Source organism: Bos grunniens, chromosome 18 (assembly GCF_055505025.1).
Source record: "Bos grunniens cultivar Pamir isolate PY7600 chromosome 18, Bosgru_T2T1.0, whole genome shotgun sequence".
Classification (NCBI taxonomy): domain Eukaryota; kingdom Metazoa; phylum Chordata; class Mammalia; order Artiodactyla; family Bovidae; genus Bos; species Bos grunniens.
The window spans coordinates 48063564-48088074 of NC_141182.1; the positions used below are offsets into that span (position 1 = coordinate 48063564).

At 51.0% G+C, this 24511-nt stretch overlaps 1 protein-coding gene across 5 annotated transcripts in view; it reads left to right on the plus strand.

The window, feature by feature from the left end:
* Window positions 1-24511, plus strand: part of SIPA1L3 (signal induced proliferation associated 1 like 3) — a 253345-nt gene that overhangs the window by 176781 nt on the left and 52053 nt on the right. For all 5 annotated transcript variants that reach the window (XM_086352265.1, XM_086352268.1, XM_086352269.1 and 2 more), the window contains 4 exons: window positions 1215-1791; window positions 6230-6504; window positions 13646-13897; window positions 14674-14811. In XM_086352265.1, the coding sequence (XP_086208391.1) occupies window positions 1215-1791; window positions 6230-6504; window positions 13646-13897; window positions 14674-14811 (1242 nt within the window). The remainder of the gene's footprint in view (window positions 1-1214; window positions 1792-6229; window positions 6505-13645; window positions 13898-14673; window positions 14812-24511) is intronic.

Below are 24511 nucleotides of genomic sequence, written 5' to 3' on the forward strand. Positions count from 1 at the left end.
CCAAATGTAAGGGTCACTGAGGAGGCCCCTATTCAGGGAGGGAATGGAGATGACGGGCCCACTTTTTCTGTGGATTTTCCTCCCAGTAAGATTCTCCCTCTCTAGTTTGCATAATGGGGGAGGAAGTTCAGGAATTTGGGGGATAAGGTTTTAGATCATTGCTTTTATACCTTCTCATTCAGTTGCTGTATGATTTCTGTCCTAATGGCAGCTCAGTTAAAACCAAAGTAGGGGACTTCCCTGGCGGTCCCGTGGTTAAGACTTTGCCTTCCAGTGCAGGAGGTGTGGGTTCGACCCCCTGGTTGGGGAGCTAAGATCTCACATGCTTCACAGCCAAAAGACCAAGACATAAAACAGAAACAATATTGTAATAAATTTAATAAAGATTTCTTAAATGGTTCACATCAAAAAAATCTTTAAAAAAAAAAAACCAAAGTAGGAAGAGTTCCATCCTAACTTCCCCTTGTAGTGAATTTTCAAAATAACCTTTGTAGAGATGATTTACAAAGCATGTTCGTGTTACCCAAGTGTCTGAAAGAAGTAAATCACAGAATGTTCCATATCGGTCTGATTTTCCTTTAGTAACACTGCTTAACGAGCCACCCCGAAAGTCAGAGGCTCACAAACATCATCATTTCTTCTTGGCTCACTCACCTGCAGGTTGGCTGAGACCTGGCTGGCCTTGGCTGCGTGTCTGCTCCAGGCACCCTCGTTCTCCCGGACCAGTAGACCCAGAGCATGTTCACCTCATGGCGAGGGCGGGTACATAGGAGGCAAGCCTGGCCCACATGCCCATTTGTGCCTTTGCTCGAATGCCATTAGCCAAATCAAATCTCATGACCAAGCTTAGAGTGAACAGGGCGGGAATGTACCTGTCCATAAAGGTAGAGAGGAAGGGATGAGTCTTTGCAAAACTATAATTTACCACAAGGCTGTATGTATGTAAAATAAGAGTAACTGAAGTTGAACGGTGCTAGGAAAATTATCCTTAAATATCAGTGGATGTTCTAACATCTGCTGCATAGGAAGTAAAAATGCATATGTGTGCCCTAAGACTTTCTCCAGTTTCCAGTCTAGTCAGCTGGCAACTTACTAATTAGATGTAGACTTCCTTTCTTGGAAAGGAAACTCCTCTTTTTGATCGTGTATTTTCTTTCTAAAGGGACTCTCAAGTGCCTTTCTTTCTGCCATCTAAATAATTTCTCCCTCCTCAGTATGGCAGTGACCCGATCCAAAGACGCTCCTCCTTTTGGCCCCCCGATCCCCAGTGGAACCACATTCCGAAAATCTGACGTCTTCAGAGACTTCTTACTGGCCAAGGTGATTAATGCCGAGAACGCTGCACACAAGTCTGACAAGTTCCACACCATGGCCACCAGGACCCGCCAGGAGTACCTCAAGGACCTGGCGGAAAACTGTGTCTCCAACACACCCATTGACTCCACCGGCAAGTTCAACCTCATTTCCCTGACCTCCAAGAAGAAGGAGAAGACAAAAGCCCGGGCAGGCGCCGAGCAGCACAGCGCCGGGGCCATCGCCTGGAGGGTGGCGGCTGAGGACTACGCGCAGGGGGTAGAGATAGACTGCATTTTGGGAATTTCCAACGAGTTTGTGGTGCTCCTAGACCTACGCACTAAGGAAGTGGTGTTCAACTGCTACTGCGGGGATGTCATTGGCTGGACCCCAGACTCCTCGACAATCAAAATTTTCTACGGGCGAGGGGACCATATCTTCCTCAAGGCCTCTGAGGGTTCTGTGGAGGACATAAGAGAAATTGTCCAGAGACTGAAGGTAAGGGAGAGAGCCCCTCAAGGTGCAGCAGTTCTGTGGTCTGACAGAGGCCTTAGGAACCACTGAAGTGCCTCCCTGAGCCCGGTCAGTTGGCCCAGGACGCTCGTGGGCCCCAAGAGAATCAGAATTGTCACTTTACACACCCGGGGTCTAGTGGGCTCTGCAGCCTGGGTTCTCCCTGGGGAAGGCTTGGGCCAAAGATCTGAGGCTCTCCATGTCATCGCCTTGAGAGGACAAAAGGCTTATTTACTCACTCTAGATGTTTAAACTCATGTTAAAAATGTAAGGATACTTTCCAGAAGAATTAAAATATTGGATTGGCCAAAAAGTTCATATGGGTTTTTCTGTACCTTCTTAACAAAACACCAGATGAACTTTTTGGCCAACTCAACAGAATGAAAGACTTCCAGACCTTTAAAATATAGGGGTGGAAGCAGGATATTGGGGGTGGGGGTGTAAAAAAGCATAAGAAAACAAAATTATGTGGCAGGAATAATTCCACATCAGTAATCACAATAAATGTAAGTGATTTAACATTCTCTATTAAAGAACAGAGACTCACAGTCTAGATTTAAAAATCTTACCCTAATCTCTTGGCAGCTTAGGCTCAGACAGCTGCCAAACCAAAGGTAGCAGATTGGTTTCAAGTCAGATGACAGTTTAGTTGGTAATGGTCATTGGAAGCATTGGGCTAAGAAGTACTAAGGCTACCTCAGAGCCCCAGGTGAGGGAACGTGGTCAGTAATTGGCTCTCAGTGGGTTCAACAGAATGTCAAGCATGAAATAGAGAAGGCAGTATATCACGGGAGTTAACAACACAAGTTCTCAAGTCAGAAGGCTTGGCTTCAAGTCCCAGCACTGCCTTACCAGCTGTGTCACCTCACCATGTTCCTTAACCACTGGGTGACTCAGTTTTCCCAGCTGAAAAATGGGAACAGTGATCATCCCATATCATGTGGAAGTTTTAAGGACTGGATGAGTTATGTTGCCCAGGAAGCTGGCCTGACTTAAGAGGCTGTGATCTCCAGAGGCCAGTATCACAGCCAGCCCTCTTCACCCTTCTAGGCTTTTGCACTCGTTCCTTGAGTTCAGGTGGGATTGGTAAAGACCAGCTTTCAGATTCCCTGACTCCAAACTTCCTGCCCTGCCTTAAACTACAGCAACAGCTAGTGTGTAGATTTCCCATTAGGATGTGAGGTCCGTGAACAAGGGCCTCTGTTTTGCTCACTTGCTTATCTCATTTGTGTAGATCAGGGCTGGCACATAGTAGGTGTTTATTAAATGCTGATTAGTCGATCAGCTGAATAAGATGATTGACCCTGATTGCGTGCTCATGACCGATGATCTCACAGCCCTCCACCGGCCTCGTGGAGTGTAGGCACTGTTTTTATCCCCATTGGACCCGTGAGTAGCATGCGGCTCAGAGAGGTCACACAGCCAGTAGGTGGCAGACTGGGATCTGAATCCAGATTTTTCTGACTCCAAAACCTGTTTGTGCCCAAACTTGAGACTAATGACTAACTGCCTACTCAGCCTGTGGAAGTCAGCACGTCTAAGAGCAAGCTCCTGATTTCGTTCCCCTGGCCTCCCGGGGTTCTGTCTCCAGAGAATAAGCCCATCACACGAGTGGAATCGTAAGCCTCAGCACCAGCCTCACTCCTCTGTCTCATACCGACGTCCAGTCTGTCAGCTCCACCCGCCGGAGGCAGACTCTGCTGCTCCTGCCCTTCTGCAGCCCCTCCTCGCCTGTCCAGTAGCCTCCTTGCTGGTCTCCTTTGCCTCCTTGTTTGCTTCCCTGGGGTCTGTTCTCAGGAAGGTTGTCAGAGGGATCTTGATCATGTCCCTGCTGTGCTCAAACCCCTCAGCTCACTCCAGGTAAAAGCCCAGTTCCTTATGGTGGCCTGAGAGGCCCTACATGGCCTGGATGTCTGTCGCTCTTGTCTCCTTATTACTCTCTTTCTGCTCCAAGAACACAGACTTCTGTGTCTAGAGTGGGCTCATTGGGCAGTCAGCCTCAGGGCCTTTGCACTACCTGTGCCCTCTCTGTGGAACACCTTCTTCATCCCCACATGCCTCCTTCCCCTTCTACATACATTTTTTCAAAGGTCACCTATCGGTGAGGCCTTGTTATCCAAAATTGTAAAAACCCCCTCCACAACCTGGCCTTGAGCTTGTTCCACCCACTTTCCCTGCTTTAATTGTCACAGTAGCACCCACCACCATTTGATGTGTCTTTTTACATATGTGCTGCGTCCTCAGCACCTGGGCCAGTGTCTGGTGTGCAGCAGACATGCAGTGACCATGGACTGAATGCACACACACGTGCTGTCTGTAGTGACAGCAAAAGTGGCCGTTCACAGGGGGCCAACCATCTGACTCCTTGCAGCCTTGCACAACCTTGCATTTCTTCCCAAAACCCAATGAGGGAGATACTGTTATTAACTCAATTCACGGGACACAAGGGCGATGACTTCAAAGGGAAGAAGCGTTTTGACTCCCAAAGCAGAGGCCATGGTCTGGGATGAAGCTAGTCATGAGTTTCTCTTTTGAGGCACTAAACTGTAGGCTCTCCTTTCAAACAAGTTTATTTTAACTTTTTAATCATGGAAAATTTCAAACAGACACAAAAGTAGAGAAACTCGCCCACTGATCCCCTAGACTTATCACCAGCTTCTGTAGTTATCAGCCTGCGGCCCATCTTGTTTCTCCCTTCCCTCTCTCCCTTCCCTTCCCCTGATAATTTTGAAACAAATCCTAGACATCCTGCCACTTGATCAGTAAATGTGTCAAGATTTACCTCTAAAACATACGGCTTCTGAAAAATAACTATTTTGCCTATTCTATATTAAAAAAATGAATAGTAATTCCTTAGTGACATGTAAACAAGTTGGGCCGTGAAATCAGTTACTGGATCTCAGTAGGCAGTTTTCAAGGACAGGGTAGAAAAGATTGGTGCACTGAGGAGGCACTTGGTCTCATGGAGCTTTGTTCCAGTTTCACATGTTTCCTCACCTCCCAAATTCTCACTGTCCAGACTAGCCTGGAACAGATGTGTTCACATCTTCAGGTAAGTCCTTCACCGTCCACACTCGTTTCTTGCTGCCCATACTCGGGAACATCTGTGTGGATTGCAAAGAATATTTTTGTGTATGTGGATACATGTGTAAATGTATGAATGCACAGCGTGGCTCGTGATATGAGATTCTTACTGTGCAGCTCTAATAAGTACATCAGATAGCATCATTTCTAACCAGGGAATGACTTCTCACGGGAGATGTCAACCATTACACAGACGCTTTCCTTAAGGCAGTTTTTAAGGAGGCAGATCTTGCTGTAACTTGGTTAACAGCTCCAGCTTATCAAGTTAATCTTTTTATTCCAAGAAGAGGAGGGAATCCCTAAGGATATGCTGAAGCTCTAGGTGTTCTGTTCAGTGGCTTCTCCTATCTATGGTCATACGTTAGCATGGCGAAAGTCTCCCACAAGTGAAGCGGGGAATAAATCAGAGAGAAGGCCCTCCGTGTGTGGTTTGGTTGGCTTCAGGATGGGGGACAGCCTGAGACGGAGGTTCGAAAGGGGTTTTTGCCTTGCAGAATGAGGTCCTGGAGTAAAGAATGTGGCGCCGAGCCCCCAGCCTAGACAAACTCACAGGGTCTCTGGTCTCTGGCTTCTCCAGCTTACTCTGGTTACAGTCACCGTATCCATCAGGGCTTCAGACAACAAAGGTTTATCTCACTCATGCCACGTGTCCATCTCAGGTTGGGCTGGAGTCTGAACTCACAGACCCTAGCTGACCAAACAGGCACTCTCTGGAATAATCCTAGTGGCCGTGGCAGAGGGGAAAGGCCTGAAGAGGGTCTCAAATTGGCGATGAAATGCCCCAGCCCAGACAGTATGCCATTCCCATTCACAGCTCATTGGCCAAAACAAGTCTTGTGCAGGCATGCTAAGTTGCTTCAGTTGTGTCTGACTCTTTGTGACCCCATGGACTATAGCCCTCCAGGCTCCTCTGTCCTTGGGATTCTGCAGGCAAGAATACTGGAGTGGGTTACTATTTCCTCCTCCAGGGGATCTGCCCAACCCAGGGATCAAACCCGAATCTCTTATGTCTGTTGCATTGGCGGGAGGTTCTTTATCACTAGTGCCACCTGGAAAGCCCAAAACCAGTTCCAGAGACCACCAGCCATAGAGAGGGTGGGAGGGGGCATGCGGAGAACACGACTCATGACCGCCACCTCTGTATGAGGTGTCCATGTTTCTCCAGGAGTCAGGAGCTCAGGCTGGGACGAGGTGGGTGTCTGCACACCTGTACCATGACATCACCTGGGAGAATGGGGGGGAGGGGGTCTTTGGCCTCAAAAGGGCAGAATCTGCCCCAGGAGCTTCCCCCGCTGCCCCCGAGCAGCTTGTGAAACTGGACCCTGCGTGTGGCCCACAGGTGATGACCAACGGCTGGGAGACAGTGGACATGACCCTGCGGCGGAACGGGCTGGGGCAGCTGGGCTTCCACGTGAAGTACGACGGGACCGTGGCCGAGGTGGAGGATTACGGGTTTGCCTGGCAGGCCGGCCTGCGGCAGGGCAGCCGGCTGGTGGAGATCTGCAAGGTGGCTGTGGTCACACTGACCCACGACCAGATGATCGACCTGCTGCGCACCTCCGTCACCGTCAAGGTGGTCATCATCCCGCCTTTCGACGACGGCACACCCCGGAGGTAAGTCTGTCCCCCCGGAGAGGTCAGCAGCTCCCCGGGTGCTGGCCCTTGGGGCCCTTCCTCAACAGGTGGTGATAATGGTGTCAGGGTCCAAGTCAACATCTGTGGAACCCCTCCTGCAGGTGGTCATGGTCTAAGCTCTGCACACGCATGCTGTCCCCTCCGGCCCCCACCACAGCCCCATGAGGTGGGCACCCTCCTTAGTCGCACATAGCGTTCCAGTCCTTGCCTGAGAGTTCCCTAGCGGTCCAGTGGTTAAGACAGCGTTCCCACTGCAGGGGGCGTGGGTTTGATCCCTAGCTGGGGAACTGAGATCCCACATACCTCGAGGCGTAGCCAAAAAATAGTGGGAAAAAAGACCTTGCCTGAAGGTACAATGTGCCTCATCATTTGTTCAGCACACATTTACTGAGCTCCTACTGTGTATACACTCCATTTGAAGTCTTGAGTAGGATTTAGCAGTGAACAAAATAAAAGCACCCATTCCCTTGGAGTTTGTGTCCTGACAGGCAGTCATTAAACAGGTGTGTAACACAGGACCAGGCAGTGAAGAGATCCGAGGAGAAGAGCAGGGTCATAGAAGGGGCTAACAGGTGGTCAGGGAAGGCTCCCTGGTGGAGGCTGCAGTGGGATTTTCCAGGCCAGCAGAACCCAGGCCATGGACAGGCCAGGGCAGGGTCTCCAGAGTGTCACCGTATGGAGGGGGAGGGTTCCTGCAGCACAGGGAGTGTGGTGTGGAGCACACTGAGCAAGGCTGAGATGGAAGAGAGGGCCTGGGCGTGGGGGCAGACTGGGGGCCCTTCCTGGACACAGTGCCAAGCTTGGGTTTTGTTCACTGGGAAGCCAGTGCAGGATTTGTTTCTTTTTGTTTTGTTTTAATGGACTGTTTCAGACATTTTTCTCTATGATTTATTTATTTGTCTGCATCAGGTCTTAGTTGCTGCACGTGGCATGTTTGTGGTTGGCGCATGGGCTTAGGCGCTCCGTGGCTTATGGAATCTTAGTTCCCCAACCAGAAATCGAACCTGCATCCCCTGCCTTGGAAGGTGGATTCTTAACCCCTGGACCACCAGGGAAGTCCCGTATTTCAAGCATATTAAAAGCATGCTAAGTCCCCTGTTCCAACATCTGTCAACATGTGGCCAGTTCTTATTTTGTTTTTGTTTGTTTTTAATCCCATACCTGTCCACCTTAGATTATTTGAAGCAGTCTCACTCCTTCGACTGTATCTCTACTCAGTCAGGACCTTAAAAAAATTTAGCAGACTGCCTCAACTCCCCTGTCCATCTTTAACTTCTTTTGTACCACAGGCTCTTCCTGTGGCATTTGGTTGATGAATCTCTTTTTAAAAAATCTTATTTTTTTCTTACCTTTTGTTTTGGGAGGAAACCGGATCTCTTGTTTTTCAGTTTCCTGCTTCCTGGGTTTAGCTGCTTGCATCCTGCTGATGTCCTTTAACCTGTTCTTCTAACGCGTGTATTTCCCACAAACTGGAGTTCAGCATAAAAGCTTGATCAGATTCTAGTTGAATTTCCTTTTGTTTTTCTGAAGATTTTTTTTGATGTGGACCATTTTAAAGACTTCATTGGACTTGTTACAATATTACTTTTGGTTTGTTTCGGTTCCTTGGCTGTGAGGCATGTGGGATCTTAGTTTTCCGACCAGGGATCGAACCCACGTTCCCTGGCTTGGAAAGCGAAGTCTTAACTGCCAGGGAGGTCCCTGAATTTCCTTTGGTCACAGCACTTCCCAGGTGTGCATCCATCAGGAGGCGCCACACGTCTGGCTGTCCCTGTGGGAGTGATACGAAGGGCAGTCAGAGGGTTCCTAGGGTGGCAGCCTGACCCTAAACGCTGTACGTTTCCCCTCGGCTCTCAGCAGCCGTTTGTGATCCTTGTCTGGATCCCCTGTGTCATGACGGGTCACACTCAAGTGATGTCCTCAGTTCTAGCCTTCCTTCTTTATTTTTAAAAAGTTCTCTGTGCTGCGTCTTTGTTGCTGCCCACCAGGTTTCTCCAGTTGCCATGAGCGGGGCTGTTCTCTAGCTGCAGTGCACAGGCTTCTCATTGCAGTGGCTGCTCTCGTCGCGGAGCACGGGCTCTAGGGCACGGAGCCTCAGTAGTTGCTGCTCCGGGCTCTAGAGCACAGCCTCCGTAGTTGAGGCTCACGGGCTTAGTTGCCCCTCGGCGTGTCGGATCTTCTCAGACCAGGGATTGAACCTGTGTCCCCTGCGTTGGCAGGCGGATTCTTAACCACCGGCCCACCACCAAGGAAATCCTTTCTTCATTTATTGGCTGGAATTCTTCCAAAAAGAACATTCCTTCAGCAACCATTTGATTCCTCTGAGGTATAATTTGTACAGAGAAGGCAGGATAGATGTGATTCTGAGAAGAATGAATTGGTACCCTAGCAACCTCCAGCGATGACTTGGAAACAGTGGTTCTAGAATCACTACATCCCGAGGCCGGAAGCACAGCTGCACAGAGGACAGTCCGGGCCCGGCCCTCACAGCCCCGATGGATGGACTGGAGAAGACAACCAATAAGAAAGTGAGCTAGTGAGATGGTTCACACAGTCCAGGTGGAAATCACTGGGCGTAGCGGGAAGGCAGACCTGCAGGGAGGCTGCCTGCGTTTGAGTCCAGGCTCCTCTTCTTATTAACTGTGACCCTGGCAAATGTCCCCACCACTCTGTGCCTGTTTCCTCATTTATAAAATAGGGACGTTAATGGAGCTTTTGCCCAAAAGTGGCTGTAAGGTGGGAGGAGGGGAGGCCCACAGAGCACACAGCACAGGACTTGGCCTGTAAGAGGCACTCAGAAGACACCGGCCCTGAGGTCCTGGGTGTGAGGAACACTAGGCCCGACCTGACATCAGACTGGGTGGTCAGGGAAGGCCTGCGGGTGAGAAGGAACCAAGAGACAGGCCCTGTGGGGAGGGGAGGGTAAGAACAAGAGGCTCTTGGGTTGTTGACGGACCAGAATGGAGGGTCACGTGGCTGGAACAGGGTGAGCCAAGAGAAAGGCACGCGATGAGGGGACACTGAGAGCTTACACACGTGGTCTCCCAGGGCTGGTGTGATCCCTGGTTTACAGATAAGAAAACTGACACCCGGGGTGGACCACAGTCTTGTGCAGAGTTGCACGGCTACTAAGTGGCAGAGCAAAACTCAATCCACGTTTCCCATCTCCGTGTATTCTGCTTCCTGTCATAGCAGTCTCGAGCTGTGGGCGTGTGAGTCCTGGCTGCACCCTCCCACCTTCTTGAGTCTTGCTTGCTCTGAACTTGGTGGGGGACAGTTCTGGGCAGGGTTCAACCCTGCCACAACCCAGGGCTTGGCCACCCAGGTTCCAGTCCCCTAGCCTTGGGACTCCAGTCAGGCCCCAGGCATCCCCTTCTCCCAGCCCTCTTCCGGGGCTTCCTCCACCCCTGCATGGGGCCAAGGCCAGGCCACACCCGTGCCGAGCTCTGCAGGGGCAAGTCAAGCTGAGGTAACCCTTCTGCCTCATTGCATACACACGCAAACACACATAGACACACACACACAGTAGCAGCCCGCCTGTTGGATGACTCTCCAAAGCTTGGAAGCGCCAGAGGCCACACAAAGGTCCTTGGACCTGCAGGTAGGGACCAGCTGAGTGAAAGGCAGCATCTGCAGGCTCCCTTCTCCAGCTCTGGGGAGATGAGGCCGAGGAGGGCGTGACCAGACAGACGGGTTCCACTCCCCACCCTGTTTATGAGGAAAGCTATCATCCGGCTCCCTTTACAAGGCAGCCACCAAAACAGGAGAGGTGTGGGTTGGGACTTGCGTGGTGTGTGTGGCTCTTCAAGCGCAGAGGGGTCTGGCTGATCTCGTTTACAGAGCTGATATCCTAGCTTTGCGGTTCCTCCAACCTGTTGCTATGACCCTGGCCTCCTAGCCTGGTTGTCATGATCCCTGCCACCGGCCAGGCTTTGTAGGGCCTGGGTCTGGACCCCAGGCTCTTCAGACACTGCATAGAATACAGGGGGTCGTACTCACACCCCCAGACCATGAGGCTGGGGTTCTCAAGTGAGCCCTTCCCAGATGGACCAGGTAGCCAGAAGGGACATCCCAGAGCCCCCAGTGCGGTGTGTCATGGTGATCTGGCATGTTTGTACAGGCTCATCTCACTGTGTCTGTCCTGCCTGATGGGGAAGCTGATCCAGGACGCCTTTGGTTCCTCATTTGGATTCAAGATATCTGAAGGGGGACGGGGTGCTCCTCCCTGAGAAGGGGAATTGAAACCCCACAAGTGAGTGAGTTGGAGAGAGAGAAAGGAGTCCCCATGGCCTCCAGAAACTAGGCTGTTGGGAATCAAAGAGAAGGAGGCAGATAGGAAAAGTGGTTTGCGAACCTGGGCATCCATCACCAGGCGTCTTCCGCACACGGCTGAGAGGTTGGAGAGGGAATCTTTAGTGCAGCATTGTTGGTCAAGCAAAAGACTAGAAGAAACTAGATGTCCAGCCATAGGAGACTGGCTAAGTAAATCCCAGGTCATCCGTGTGTTGGAGTAGTAATTGATTGTTTACAGAAAATGCAGTGAGTCAAGAATATGTAAAAACCTGGCAGCTGTGGGTGCTTCTGGTGGGTGTAACTGGTGGACAGAGATGCCGTCTAATAACACTTTAATTTTTAAAAACAATCCTAAAACTGGATCAGTGAAAGGAGCTTCTTAAACTTTCTCATGTCAGCATCATCCCTGGCAGCTTGATAAAATGCAGCTTCCTGGGCCCCGCCTCAAAGAGGACTGTGATTCAGAGGAGCTGAGATGGGCCCAGGCATCTGCTTTCCTTTACTGAGCGCTCAGGGTGATCTAGATGCTGATGGATCTCAGATCACGGGGAAGGAATTTGTTCCAGAGCCCCCAGGTGGGTGTGGCTGGACTTCAGAAAATGGAAAGAAGGCTTCTGCTTCAGAGCTTGTGGGAATGGCAGGCAGAGTCCACAGAATCGGCTGGAGATATATGTTAAGCACTTGGCATGCACCAGACTTTTTGCTGATGTTCGCCACCACCCCCATTTTGCAGATGAGGAAACTGAGGCTCTGAGAAGGAAACTCCTTCACCCAAGACTACATGGGCCATAAGCAGCAGAGCTGTGATCCGAACCAGCTGTCTGCCTGTGGCGCCCTGGCTGTCTGTCACTCTGTGCTGCCCTCCAATGATTGTTTTCCCTCTTTGAGGTCATGACCAGGGACTCTTGGCCAAAGGTGGAGCTGTCAGTAACAGGGGCAGAAGTCACAGGCCCGTGGAATCTACCCACTGGCTCCCACACTGTCCCAGTTAGCCAGTGTGTATGGTGGTTAAAGTTGTAGCCTTTCAAGTCAGCTTACTATCTTTAAATCCAGTTTCTGGAAATTCCCTGGTAATCCAGTGCTTTCACTGCCAGGGCGTGGGTTCAATCCCTGGTCAGGGAACTAAAATTCTATAAGCCCCATGGCACAGCCAAAAAAAGGATAAATCAATCAATTCAGTTTCTGCCTCTTGCTGGCTGTGTGACCTTGGATAGGTTACTTAACTTCTCTGTGCCTCGATTTGCTTCTCTCTTCAGTGTATCTACTGATAATAACCAGCAACAGAGGTGAAGCAGCAAAAGAGAGACTTTACTGGCTAATGCACCTAAGAAGACCGGGAGATAGGGCAAGATTGAAATGTAGCTTTATGCAGGGTCTTGGACGTCTTCATCAAGAATCTCACCTGTCTCATTTTCTGCGTTGCTATCATTCTCAAGCCACCTCTTCCTCATCGCAGCTCCAGCTTAGGTCTCCCCAGCTCAGCAGCCCAGTGAAACAGATCTTTTTCTTACCACCTACCCCCCACCTTGCCCACCCCCCTTGCAGCAGTTCGAGTTGATCCTCACTGTCTTTGATTGGCTCAGCTTGGGGCACCTGACAATCCTGTGCCTGTCATCTCAAAGAAGCGCTTCTGATTGGCTGGCCTGGGTCACATGCTCATACCTGGAGCCAGGAAGTGGGATCCACCCCACCCAGAGCACACAGACCTGTTCTCAGGAGAAGGGGGTGTAGAAGCCAGGCAGGCAGGAGCAGCGGGTACGCACTGCCTGGGTCCATGGTGGTACCACGTCCACCTGGGCCTGGCAGATCTGCAGGTCCTGTTAGGCGTTTGTATGCTTTCGTTCCTCACCGGGCACCTGGTGAGGCGTGGGCACCTACTGATCCAGAGAAGCTGCTGGAAGGCGCTTCTGAATATCAGCTCCAGCTCCAGTGCTGCCGAGGGCACTGTGTGTCTGGCCCAGGTGCCAGAGAACATTCCTGGGTCACTTTTTGATGCCTCCTTAGCAGACATGACCTGGGTCCACAGCCACCACAACCACCAGATCTTTTGCCGGGTGACCCTGAAAGTGCCCCAGGCTCCAGGGGGCTCAGGAGAACCACAGAGGGTTGGCTCAGTGTGGGCCAGACAGCTTCCAGGCCCAGGGCTCCTACCAGCTCGGCTCCCACAGCCGCTGGGAGGTGTGTTTTGTGAGCACGGCCCCCTGTTCGGGCTCAGAGCCCCCTCCCACGCTGCACTGCAGCGGAGGCGGAGGACGCCAGCCCAGCCTGCGGAGCCCCCCGCCCTGAGCCAGGAACATTGCGGTGCGTGAGCCAGCCTGGTCTAGGGGGAGTCACAGGCCGTTCTGCATCTATTTCAAGGTTCTGGATTTTTCGTGGCTTTTTTTTTTTTTCTAACCACCCTGCAAAGTAGGTCACCTGCTCCTCTTCCAGCTGCCTTTGAGCTTCTTTGGAACAAGGCAGATACTGTCCTTTGATGCTGAGGGCATCCGCCTTTCTGGCCCTGAGTACTGCCAAGGGAGGGTGGGGGCGCCGCGCCAGCCTGAGGAGGACACTGGCCAACTGGAGGCCTGGGTCAGGGTGAAGGGAGAGACCGGGAGAGAGGAAGAGGAGGGGACGGGGAGATGAAGTAGAGTGTGCCCCGCAGTCGGGGCCACTGTGTTGGACCCTGTCTGGGTTGAGGACACAGAGCTGCTCCATTTCAGACAAGTTTGAAGCGTCCCCACTCGGCCTTTAAAATAGAAGACTGTTCAGATCTGGGCTGCAAAGCAGCAGCCCTGCGCGCTGGTGGGCCGGGGCCTTTTCCGAGTAACGACGTTTTCCTTCCCAGGGGGTGGCCAGAAACCTATGATATGAATACCTCGGAGCCCAAGACCGAGCCGGAGGGCCTGGCCCCGGGGGGCCGGCCCCCCTACCGCAGCAATGCTCCCTGGCAGTGGAGTGGGCCTGCATCCCACAACTCTCTCCCGGCCTCCAAGTGGGCCGCCCCCGCCACCCCCGGACACGCCCAGTCCCTGAGCCGGCCCCCGAAGCAGACCCCCATGGTCCCCTTCCGGGAGTCCCAGCCCCTGCACAGCAAGAGGTAAGGACACCCCCACCCCTGCCCAGGGGTGCCACCCAGCCCCCACCTCCCCTTGCCCCCTGCCGCCCTCTGCCTTTCACTCTCTCTCCTCCGCCTGTTGTCCAGCCTCCTCCTCTCCCTTGCCTTCTCATTCTCATGCCCCTCCCTTCCTCCTCGCCTTAAACTTGCCTTATGAGCCTCTGGAGCGTGGACGCAGAGCTGGGGCACTCAGCGCCTGCGGTTGGAAATCCACCCTACCATGTGTGATTAAAACCATATATTTGTTTTAAAGGTCAAGGGACTGATAAGCACACAATTTAGGAGAGTGATTACTTCTGGGGGAGACAGGGAGGTGGGGCGGGGAGGAGCCCGCCCTTGGGTACACATGGCCCCAGGTCTAGCCCTCTGGTCGGGTGGTAAGTTCAGGTAGTTTGTTTTATTATGATGGCATATACCACTTATCAAAAGATAGGCACTTCTGAATACATTATGTATTAAAAGATAAAGAAAATTTTCTAAGAAATGAGGGAATCCAACTTGCAGAGGAGAGTCTCGTCCCAGGTGTGGGTGGCCCGTCCAGCCTCTGTCAGGCTGCAGACGCTGAGGGGTGGGCTCAGCTGTGGTGGGAAGGAGGGAAAGGGTGTCCTGGCCTCCCCAGCCCTTCGCTCAGCAGCCCTGCCTCCATCCCCACAGAGGAGAGCAGGTGAAGCCCACGGGTGTGGCTGGGTCGCAGGACTGGGCCGGGCTCTCCTCCTCGCTCACCCCCACCCCCTTCCTCTCTCCTATCTCTGTTCCAGGCCCGTCAGCTTCCCAGAAACCCCTTACACAGCGTCACCAGCAGGGGTCGACAAAGTCCCTCCCTACCGACAGCCTTCTGGGAGCTTCTCCACCCCCGGCTCAGCCACCTACGCGAGATACAAGCCATCCCCAGAAAGGTCAGACTCTCTTCTCTCTTTCCCGTTAAGGAATCTGATGAAAGCCAGCAGCCGTCTTCCTCGGGAGATGCACTTACCCGACATACAGGTTTATTTGCCATTTTATGGGGCTCTTGGATTCCCCAGGGTCCTCAGAGGCTCACTGGGATAGAGGGCTGAGTGTGTTAGTTAGGATGTGGGGCCAAGCCAGCCTGGCCAGGACGGGCCCTGCCGGTCCTCACATCAGCGTTTCAGTTGCCATTTTTCTCAATGCCTGAATCACTTGTCTGAGCACGCCCCTTGCAACACAGCTGTTATCTGCCTCCAGCCCACGCTCCCCCCACACCAGGCCCCCACCCAACATTACCCAGTTTTCAGGGCCAGTCAGGCTTCAGTCCTGTCCCCTTCCCCAGTCTGGCAGCCTAGGGGATCTTCCCAACTCCTGCCTGGCTCCCTGTGCCCTCAGAATAAACACAGTTTCTCTAGCTTACTCTCCAGCGACCTTCCACTCCAGTGCCCTGGAACCTTCCTTCTCCCCTGGGGTGCCTATCTGAGGGGTGGCCACACCACTCCCCTGTCCTCGGGCAGAGCCGCACGCCTCATCCTGGATGCCCGCGGCCCATCTCTTCAGCCTCCTGAGCATCTCTGCCCCGCCCCCTCCTCCTTTCCCCAGTGCCCTGCCCTGGCCACCTCCCTGAGCCCCCAGCCTCTGTGCCACCTCCTCTAGTCCACCCCCACTCAGTAGCCAGGGGGTCTTTGTCTGGTGGCCATGTCTATCTCCTGCTCCAAACCCCACCCCCACGTGTCCCAGAGCTCTCATGACACAACCTCTGCGCTTCACTGTGGCCACCGGGGACCCCTCCCCCTCCCCTGCCTCTCCAGCCTCGTGCAGTGCCCTGCACATCAGCCTCCCCAGCCCCTTCTCCCATCCAAGTGCTGACCAGGCCCGACCCTGCTTAGCTTCCGACATCAGACAAGATGGGACGAGTTCAGGGTGGTATGGCCGTAGACCCCAGCCACTTCTAATCTCCTAGGCAGGCTGTGTGCTTTTCAGAATCCTCCCCGTGTTCTTCTGTCCACCCAGAAGTTCTTCATGATCTTCACCCCTACAGACTCCCCAGACCCCACTCTTCCAGTGTGAGTGCTGATGCTCCTCCAGGAAGCCTTCCCTGTACCCCCACCTCCCACACAGTGACGTGTTGCCCCCCGTGCCCTTCACTTCTGTTTGTCTTTTCCTGCCGACCACCTTGAGTCGTCTCCATCCTGTTAGCCCAAGAAGTGTGTGTGCATGCATATTCATGCATGTGTGCATGAACATGCCTGCTGCTTTCCAGTATATAACACTTTTTTTCTTATGATCACCATCACACAGCTCAGGGTCTGGTAGATCCTTGGTATATATTTGATGAAAGGATGGAGTGAGTGAGTGAGTTTGTTTAAATAGCATGCCTCAGAATCACCCAGAGGGAGGGCTTGTTAAAATACCGATAACTGGGCCTCACCCTCGAGTTTCCAGCTTAGTAGGACTAGGGTAGGCCATGTGATTCCAAGGCTGCCAGCCCAGGGAACACACTTCGAGAGCTTCTACACCTTACCACTGCTTGATTCTAAGCCTCTGTTGTAAAACTTGGGGAAACATACTCTCTCATCTTCTGGTAGCCACCATTCAGCTCTCAACTGCAGTGGGTCCCAAGAGCCCTCTGTGTTCCAGGTGCCAGGAGAAATATTTGAGATACTTACCCAGGGGTTCCTGTTATCAGCACCTGCTGTGGTGAGAGAAGATCTCAGAAGGGATGCACACACTGCCAAGAGCTCTGATAGTCTCAGGCCTTGGAGGAGGGAGCTCAGCCCAACCCCAGGTCTAAGCTGGCTGCCCAGAGCAGGTGGTATTTGAATAGGGCTTTGAGAGATGAATAGGAGTTTGCTGCAGAAAAGAGGGAGAAAGTCATTCCAAACAGAGCAGAGGCCACAGACATCAGTAAGCAGAATGGTGTGGAATGGAGAGGAGTCTGAGGTATGGGGGCACCAGGGTGGTAACAGTGGCTGAGGCTGGAAGTGGCAGTTGGCGTGGAGCCATCAGCCAAGAATAGAGGTGGTGGGGATGATGCTTTTGGTAATTCCAAGGAGCTTTTTTTCCCCCCCAAAGTCCTGGTGTCCCCCCTCCTATCTTACTGCTTTTAAACTATTTGAATAATTATAGATTCACAAAAAGTTTAAAAGAAACAGATAAAGCCCTCCTTGAATCCTTCACCCAGCCTCTCCAAATTTAACATCTTTCATAACTGATACAATATCAAAGCAGTTGACATTGGTACAATCCACAGTGCTTATTCAGAATACACCAATTACCTGTGTGTATGTAGCTGTATGGAATTTTGTCCACAGTTAAGACTCAACTGTGCCATCACCATGAAACTCCCTCCGGCTACCCCTATATAGCCACACCCATCCCCTCCCCTAGCCCTCTGGCAACCAGTAATCTTTTCTGGGTCTCTTACTTCATGAATACTATATAAAAGGAATCACACAGTATGTGCCCTTTTGAGATTCTTTTTCTCTCAGTTGAGAATCTTCCACATTTTTGCCTGTATCTGTAGTCAAATCCTTATTATTGCCGAGTTATATTCGCTGGTGTGGTACCATTGATGAATATTCAGGTAGTTTCTGGGTTTGGGCTATGCAAATATTCATGCTCTGAACATGCGTGAAAATAACTTTTCACTTCTCTGCGATAAATGCCGAAGAATGCAGTTGCTTGCCAAAATATAGAAACAACCTAAATGGCTGTTGACAGATGAATGGATAAAGGAAACGTGGTGTAATATACACAATGGAATATTATTCAACCATAAAAAGAGGAAATCCTGCCGTTTACAATAACGTGGATGAACCTTAAAGGCATTTATGTTCAGTGAAATAAAGCAGAAAGACAAATACTGTGCAGTACCACATGTGGAATGAAAAAAAAGTCAAAGAAACAGAGTAGATAGAATGGTAGTTACTTGGGGGTGGGGGAAATGGGACAATGTTGGTCAAAGGGGCACAAACTCTGAGTTATAAGATGAGTAAGTTCTGAGGATTTCACGTGTCACATGGTGGCTGTAGTTAATTCTATATTATACACTTAAGATCTGCTAAGTGGGTAGATCTTAAACATTCTCATCCCAAAAAAAGATAACTATTTGAGATGTTAAATATGGTAATTGTGGTCATCATTTTACAGTGTATACATATATCAAATCATTACATTGTACAACTTTAAGTATATTATGATTTTATGTGTCACTTACACCTCAGTAAACCTCGGGGGTGTGTGAGATGTTTCTCCAAGTGCCACTTACTCAACAAGTTGAGAGCATTATTATTTCAGTGAAAGGGTGTGCTGACCATTCAGTACTGTGTGTAGAAAAGTGTTTAGGAAAAAAAGAAAAGAATACGGTTGCATAGTGTGTGGTAAGTCCATTTTTAGTTTTAAAAAGAACTGCCAAACTATTTTCCAGAGTGGTTGTACCATTGTACGTTCCCACTGGCAAGCTGTGAGTCATCCGGTTTCTCCACATCCTCATCGCTATCTGGTGTCATCGCCACTTTTCACTTTAGCTATTCTCATAGGTGTGATGATAGCTCATCGTGGTTTAAATTTGCATTTCTCCAGTGGCTAACGATGTTGAACATCTCTGTGTTTCAGTGTTTGTATATTCTAGACACAAGTCCTTTGTCAGCTGTGCGGTTTGCAAATACTTCCTCCCACCAGTCATTAGTTTGTCTTTTCATCTTGTTAACAGAGTCTTTCATAAAACAAAAGTTTTTAATTTTGGTGAGATGCAAATTACAATTGTTTTCCCTTTATGGATCCTGCTTTTGGTGTTAAGTCTTAGAACCCTTTCCTAGTCCTGAGTCCTGAAGACTTTTTTCCTTTTTTTTTTTTTTTTTTAAGCTGCACCGCTTGGCACATTGGGATCCTAGTTCCCCGACCAGTGATCAAACCCATGCCCCTTGCAGTAGAAGCACAGAATCTGCACCACTGAATCACCAGGGAATTCCCCTCCTAAGAAATTTTTATTGTTTTACATTTTGCATTTAAGTCCCTGGTTGACATTGAGTTAGTTTTTTAAAGCTAGTTTTTTCATAGGGTGAAAGGTTTAGGTTGAGATTCCTTTTTTTGCCTGCCAGTGTCCAGCACCATTTATTGAAAAGGCTCCTTCTCCTCCACTCTCCTGCTTTGCTCCTTAAAGCAAAAGCTCATTGGAAGGGGAAATCAGCTGGGCACATTTGTGGGGGTCTATTTCTTTGTTCTCTGGACTGTCCCATTGAGCTATATACATGAGCTCAGTGAGCTGTTTCTAGCAATTCCACGAGTTGGGTAGCATGTCCCATTGTATAGAGGGAGAAGGAAAACTAAGGCTCAACAAAGTGGATCCGATTGGGCGGGATCACTTTCCCAGGAACCTGGGCCTATGTGATTCCAAGGGACCAACTCTGACCCAGAGCTGTCCTGCCTGTCTGTCCACAGGAATGGTCCCTTCAGGAGTCCCCACCCCCACAGTGATGCTAGGTGGCTGTGATTCTGTGTTTCAGGCTCTCTGGCATCGGCAAGTGGAAAACTCTCACTTTCCCCTCAGATTCCAGCTCCTCCCAGCCCACCCCTGTCTCCCCAGGCTCCATGATGCTGCTTTCTGTGGCACTGGTCTCAGTATTGTTCATCTCTGACAGCCAGCCAGGTTCCAAGTTCTGCCAAACGTTCCTAGCATACCTCAGCCCCTGAACCCCGCCAGCGTTTCTCATGGCTGGTCACCAGCCAGCCTTAGGAGGCCCTGGAGCAGGTTGGGCTGCCCCAGTGGCCTTTGGCCTCAGCTCCTTTCCCCATTTCCTGTCGCGCAGTTGACATCCTGGAGCCTGTGGGACCCAAGCCAGGCATTCCAGCCCAGCCACAGACATTTCCCCCTTCGGGACTCCTCGGGCTCCTGCTGTCTTCTCCTGCAGGCCTTGACCTGCCAGATTCATCAGGTTTCCAGGAACTCAGAGACCCTCATAGACTGAACCTGTCCTGCAGCCCATCTTAGATTTACTGGGAGACAAGAGGGCCTGCACTTTATCAGCCGTGTGGTGTGGGCCAGGGGCTTCACCTCTCTGCCCCTAGGTTTGCTCACATGTAAAACGTCTGCCTCAGGGACTTCCCTGGCAGTCCAGTGTCCAGGCTCCACAATTCCACTGCAAGGGGGCACAGGTTCAATCCCCACTCAGGGAACTAGGATCCTGCATGTTGCATAGCACAGCCCCCAAAAGAAAAAAATTAGCTGTTTAAAAAAAAAAAAACTCTTAAGGCTTCCCTGGTGGCTCAGTGATAAGGAGTCCACCTGCCAATGTCCAATGCAAGAGACACGGGTTCGATCCCTGGTCCAGGAGGATCCCACAGCGGCAGAGCACCTAGGCCTGTGTGCCACATCTACTGAGCCTGTGGCTTAGAACCCGGGAGCCACAACCACCAAGCTCACATGTCGCAACTATGGAAGCCTACTCATTCTAGAGCCCGTGCCCCGCAATGAGAGACGCCATCACAAAGTCTGCCCCTGAGCAGCATTGAGAACATTCAAGGAGGGAAACTCTTGCGAACACTCAGAATTGAGCCCAGCACACAGGAAGTGCTCCGTGAGGGTCCTGACTGTCACTGCCACAAGCATGGTTATGCCAGCAACTGCAGATGCCATCCTCATCCTCAGGAGTTTGCCACTGTCGTGTGCAAGATGAGCAAAGTCCAGGCTCAGCCCAGAGCTAGGACAGAATTGTGTACCCAGCTCAGCACCCGGCAGGGCTGGCCTGGACCCCATTTGTTTTTCTCTGCCAGTTCCATAAAGAGTGGTCCGTCAGTTAGGAAGCATTTGACATATGAAGGGGGTGGTGGAGGGGTTGCTGCTCTGAATCTTCATTATGGTTCTTGGTTCTTGGCACAGGTTCTTGGTTCCTGTATGTGGACTAAGTAGTTGCAAGGCACGGGCTTAGTTGTCCCACGGCATATGGGATCTTAGTTCCTGGACCAGGGATAGAAACTGTGTCCCCTGTGTTGGCGGGCAGATTGTTGTACACTGGACCACCAGGAAAGTTGAAACATTTGACTTTAGACAGAAAACCTAACTCAAGAAGGCATGAGCATTAAGGGGATTTATCATCATGTAATAATTCCAGAGGCAGGTGGCTCTCGGGCTGGTCAGTTGTGTGGGTTCTTCCTCAGGGACCTGACTCCACTCATGACCCACAAGGGCTGCTGTGGCCCTAGGCAGAACCGGTGCCCTGCAGGAGAAGAGGGAAGAACTGCTCTCTGTTTCTAAGGATGAAGGAACTCGGTCACTTACCCACCCCTGAACTAAGCCCTGGTGAGGTCACATGGGACCCCCACAATTGTCTTGTGTGCTTAGTCGCTCAGTCATGTCCAACTCTTTGTAACCCTATGGACTGTAGCCACACCAGGCTCCTCTGTCCATGGGGATTGTCCAGGCAAGAATACTGGAGTGAGTTGACATGTCCTCTTCCAGAGGATCTTCCCAACCCAGGGACTGAACCCAGGTTTCTCACATTGCAAGCGGATTTTTTACCGTTTGAGCCACCAGGGAAGCTCAAACCCTCAGAATTTGCTCAAGTCATGTGGGCGAGGGTTGGCTGCCAGAGCAGCATCCGGACTCCACCAGCAGGGACTAAGAAGGTGGCGCCTCCTGGAGTGGCAGCCAACCATGGCTGTGTCGTGTGTCCACCCTTTACCCAGCCATCCTATAATGCACCCATCCCCAGCTCCACCCATCAGTGTAGGAGACTGACAGAGCACGCTGGAGCCCTGCCCTCAGGACTCCACATCTGTCTTGGTACTTTCCTACGTGGCAGAGTAGGGAGTTCAAAGCAAAGATCCTGGCAGCCCAGGCCTGCTTCTGGGGAGTTTTGCCCAGAGCTGTGCATGGTGAGATGCTGGAATGTCCTAGTTTCATCAGTTTGACCAGGATTTGGCAGTGATACCGATGGCCCCAAATGGGACATATTCAGCACCTAAAAAATGGTCAGTGTAGGCCAGTCAGTTTGCGTTGGGATGGGAAGAAGGCTTTTTAGTGAAAGAATTACATGAGTGAACAAAGTACAGGTTTTCTTGATAGAGGACAGTTAGCTGAGAGATGAAGCTGAAAACATTTGTTCAGCTAAAGATAGTCCATCGAGGAATTCCCCAGTAATCCAGAGGTTAGGACTCTGTTCTTTCACTGCCAGGGCCTAAGTTCAATCCCTGATTGGGGAACTAAGATCCCACAGCATGCTGCCAGAAATTGTCTGGGAGTCGCATGCAGTGCTTTTAATTTCATTGGCCGGAACTGCAAGGGAGTCTGGGAAATGTAGTTTGTTAACCCATCGCGTTGCTGCCAGCAGTACAGTTTGGATTCTGCTACCACAGTGGAAGCAGAGAATAGACATTGAGGGAAATACCTGCTGTGTCTGCCTCTTACAAACCTAGCAACTGCTGACCATTTTCCTTTAGCACTAAGGATTTGATTCAGGCATTTTGAGAAAATGGAATAAACACATCAACACTTCAACTTCCAGCAATACTGGAGTCACATTTTACCAGGAGGTTGGCTGGCTGCTAAGTCAGCCAGTAAGGTGAAGACTCCCTATGCTTTTTTGTTTTTAAATAGTGTATAATTGCTTTACAGTGTTGTGTTAGTTTCTGCTGTTCTGCAGCTTGCATCAGCCATATGTATACATTTTATCTCCTCCCTTTTGAGTCTCCCTCACACCCCACCCCCAACCCCACCTCTCTGGGTCATCGCAAAGCACCACGCTGAGCCACCTATGCTATAGGCAGCTTCCCACTGGCTGTCTGCTCTGCGCACAGTAGGGCACACATCTCAGTACTGTTCTCTCAAGTCATCCCACCCTCTTCTCCCACCACCCCCGTGTCCACAAAGCCGTTCTCTACATCTGTGTCTCCATTCCTTCCCTGTAGACAGGTTCATCAGTATTCTTTGTCTAGATTCCATGTATGTGCATTAATATATGGTATTTGTCTTTCTCTTTCTCACTTCACTCTGTATGACGGACTTTACATCAGTTGCATCACCACAGACAACCCAGTTTTGGTCTCTTTCACACACACGTATAGATACACCACATCTTTATCCATTCACCTGTCAATGGTGTCTTATTTTCCTGGAGGCATTAGAGTTCAGGGCCTGGAGAAGTGGGGATAATATGTGTTTTCCTGGCAGGTGAGGAAAGATGAGATTTCAGAAAGTCCAGTGCGCCTCTGCGGCACTCTGCTGCCTGTGTACATGAAAGCCAGGAGCTCAGAGTTGGTCTTTGCAGAGTCAGCCCTGGCTTTGGACTGGCAGGGGGACCCCAGAGAAGTCAGTTAACTCTTCTTTTGGATTTTGGGGGAGGGATTCCAGTTTATTACCCTCTCAAGTTGCAAGTGCAGGCATAGGAAACAAGTGAGCAATCACAGTATCAGCTTGGTTAATGGAAGCTCAGTGACTCCTCCAAAGTCCAGGACTCGCGTCCGTGGAATGCTTCTGGCTGCAAGTAACCAAACATTGTAGGGATTTGTTATCTCCCAGAAAAGAAGTTTCAGAGGCAGAGCAGTTCCCATGGAGGTTAATCCAGAACCCTGACAACATTATCAGGGGCCCCGTGGCTCTTCTGCCCCCTCTCTTCCACACTCAGCGTTGGCCTTGTTCTCAGACTGGTTGGGAGAGGGCGACAGCTGCAAGTCGTGTCATATTTGGACCCGGCAACGTCTGGTGAGGAAGAGAGGGCATCTTTCCTTGTCACCTCCCTCTGGAGCAAGGAGACTTTCCCCCACAGCCTCTCAGCAGACTTCCCTTATCTCAGTCAGGTTATGCTGGTTAACAGACACCTGAAAATTGCAGTGACTTAAGTCAGTGAAGGGGTTTCCCAGGTGATTCCACGATAAAGAATCTGCCTGCTAAGGAGTTTGATTCCTGGGTCAGGAATATCCCCTGGAGAAGGAAATGGCAACCTACTCCAGTATTCTTGCCTGGGAAATCCCATGGACTGAAGAGACTGGCGGGCTACAGTCCATGGGGTTGCAGAGTCGGACATGACTGAGCAACTACAAATAACAACAAATCAACAGGGGTTTATTTTGCGCCTACACTTCAGGTCCACCACCGAGTGGACCTCTTAGGACCCAGGCTCCCTCACGACTCCCTGGTCGTCACACAGCCCCAGCCAGCCAGTCTCAAAGGGCTGGCGGAGTGGTCCTGCCGTGTGCTTGCCAGGTGAAGAATCGGAAGTATTTCATGGGAGTCTTAATAACTCAAATCCTCTCACATGTCCTCTGTCTTTCCTAACCAACCCCAGTCAGAGAGAGGGTTTCCACCATGATGGATTCTGATCTAGGGTGGAATGGATGTTGGGGAGATGCCAACAGGCTCCGGGTTCACAGAGAATGTCGCTGGGACCCAAGGCCACAGAGAACCTTTGCCAGTCCCTCTGTTAAATCTCAGGCCTTGCCTGTGGGTCTGCAGGGCCCGCCTCCAGGAGAATCTCTCTCTAGGAGACAGCTTTGTTATTCCATCCCTCCACAACCCTGTGTAGTAGAAAATGTCATTTTTCAGGTGGGAAAACCGCAGCTCAAGCTGATAAGCACTTGCCCAGCCAAGGTCACGTAGCTAGTGAGGGATGGAGCTAGGGTTGGGCCCAGACCTGCGTCGTGCTGACTCCTGAG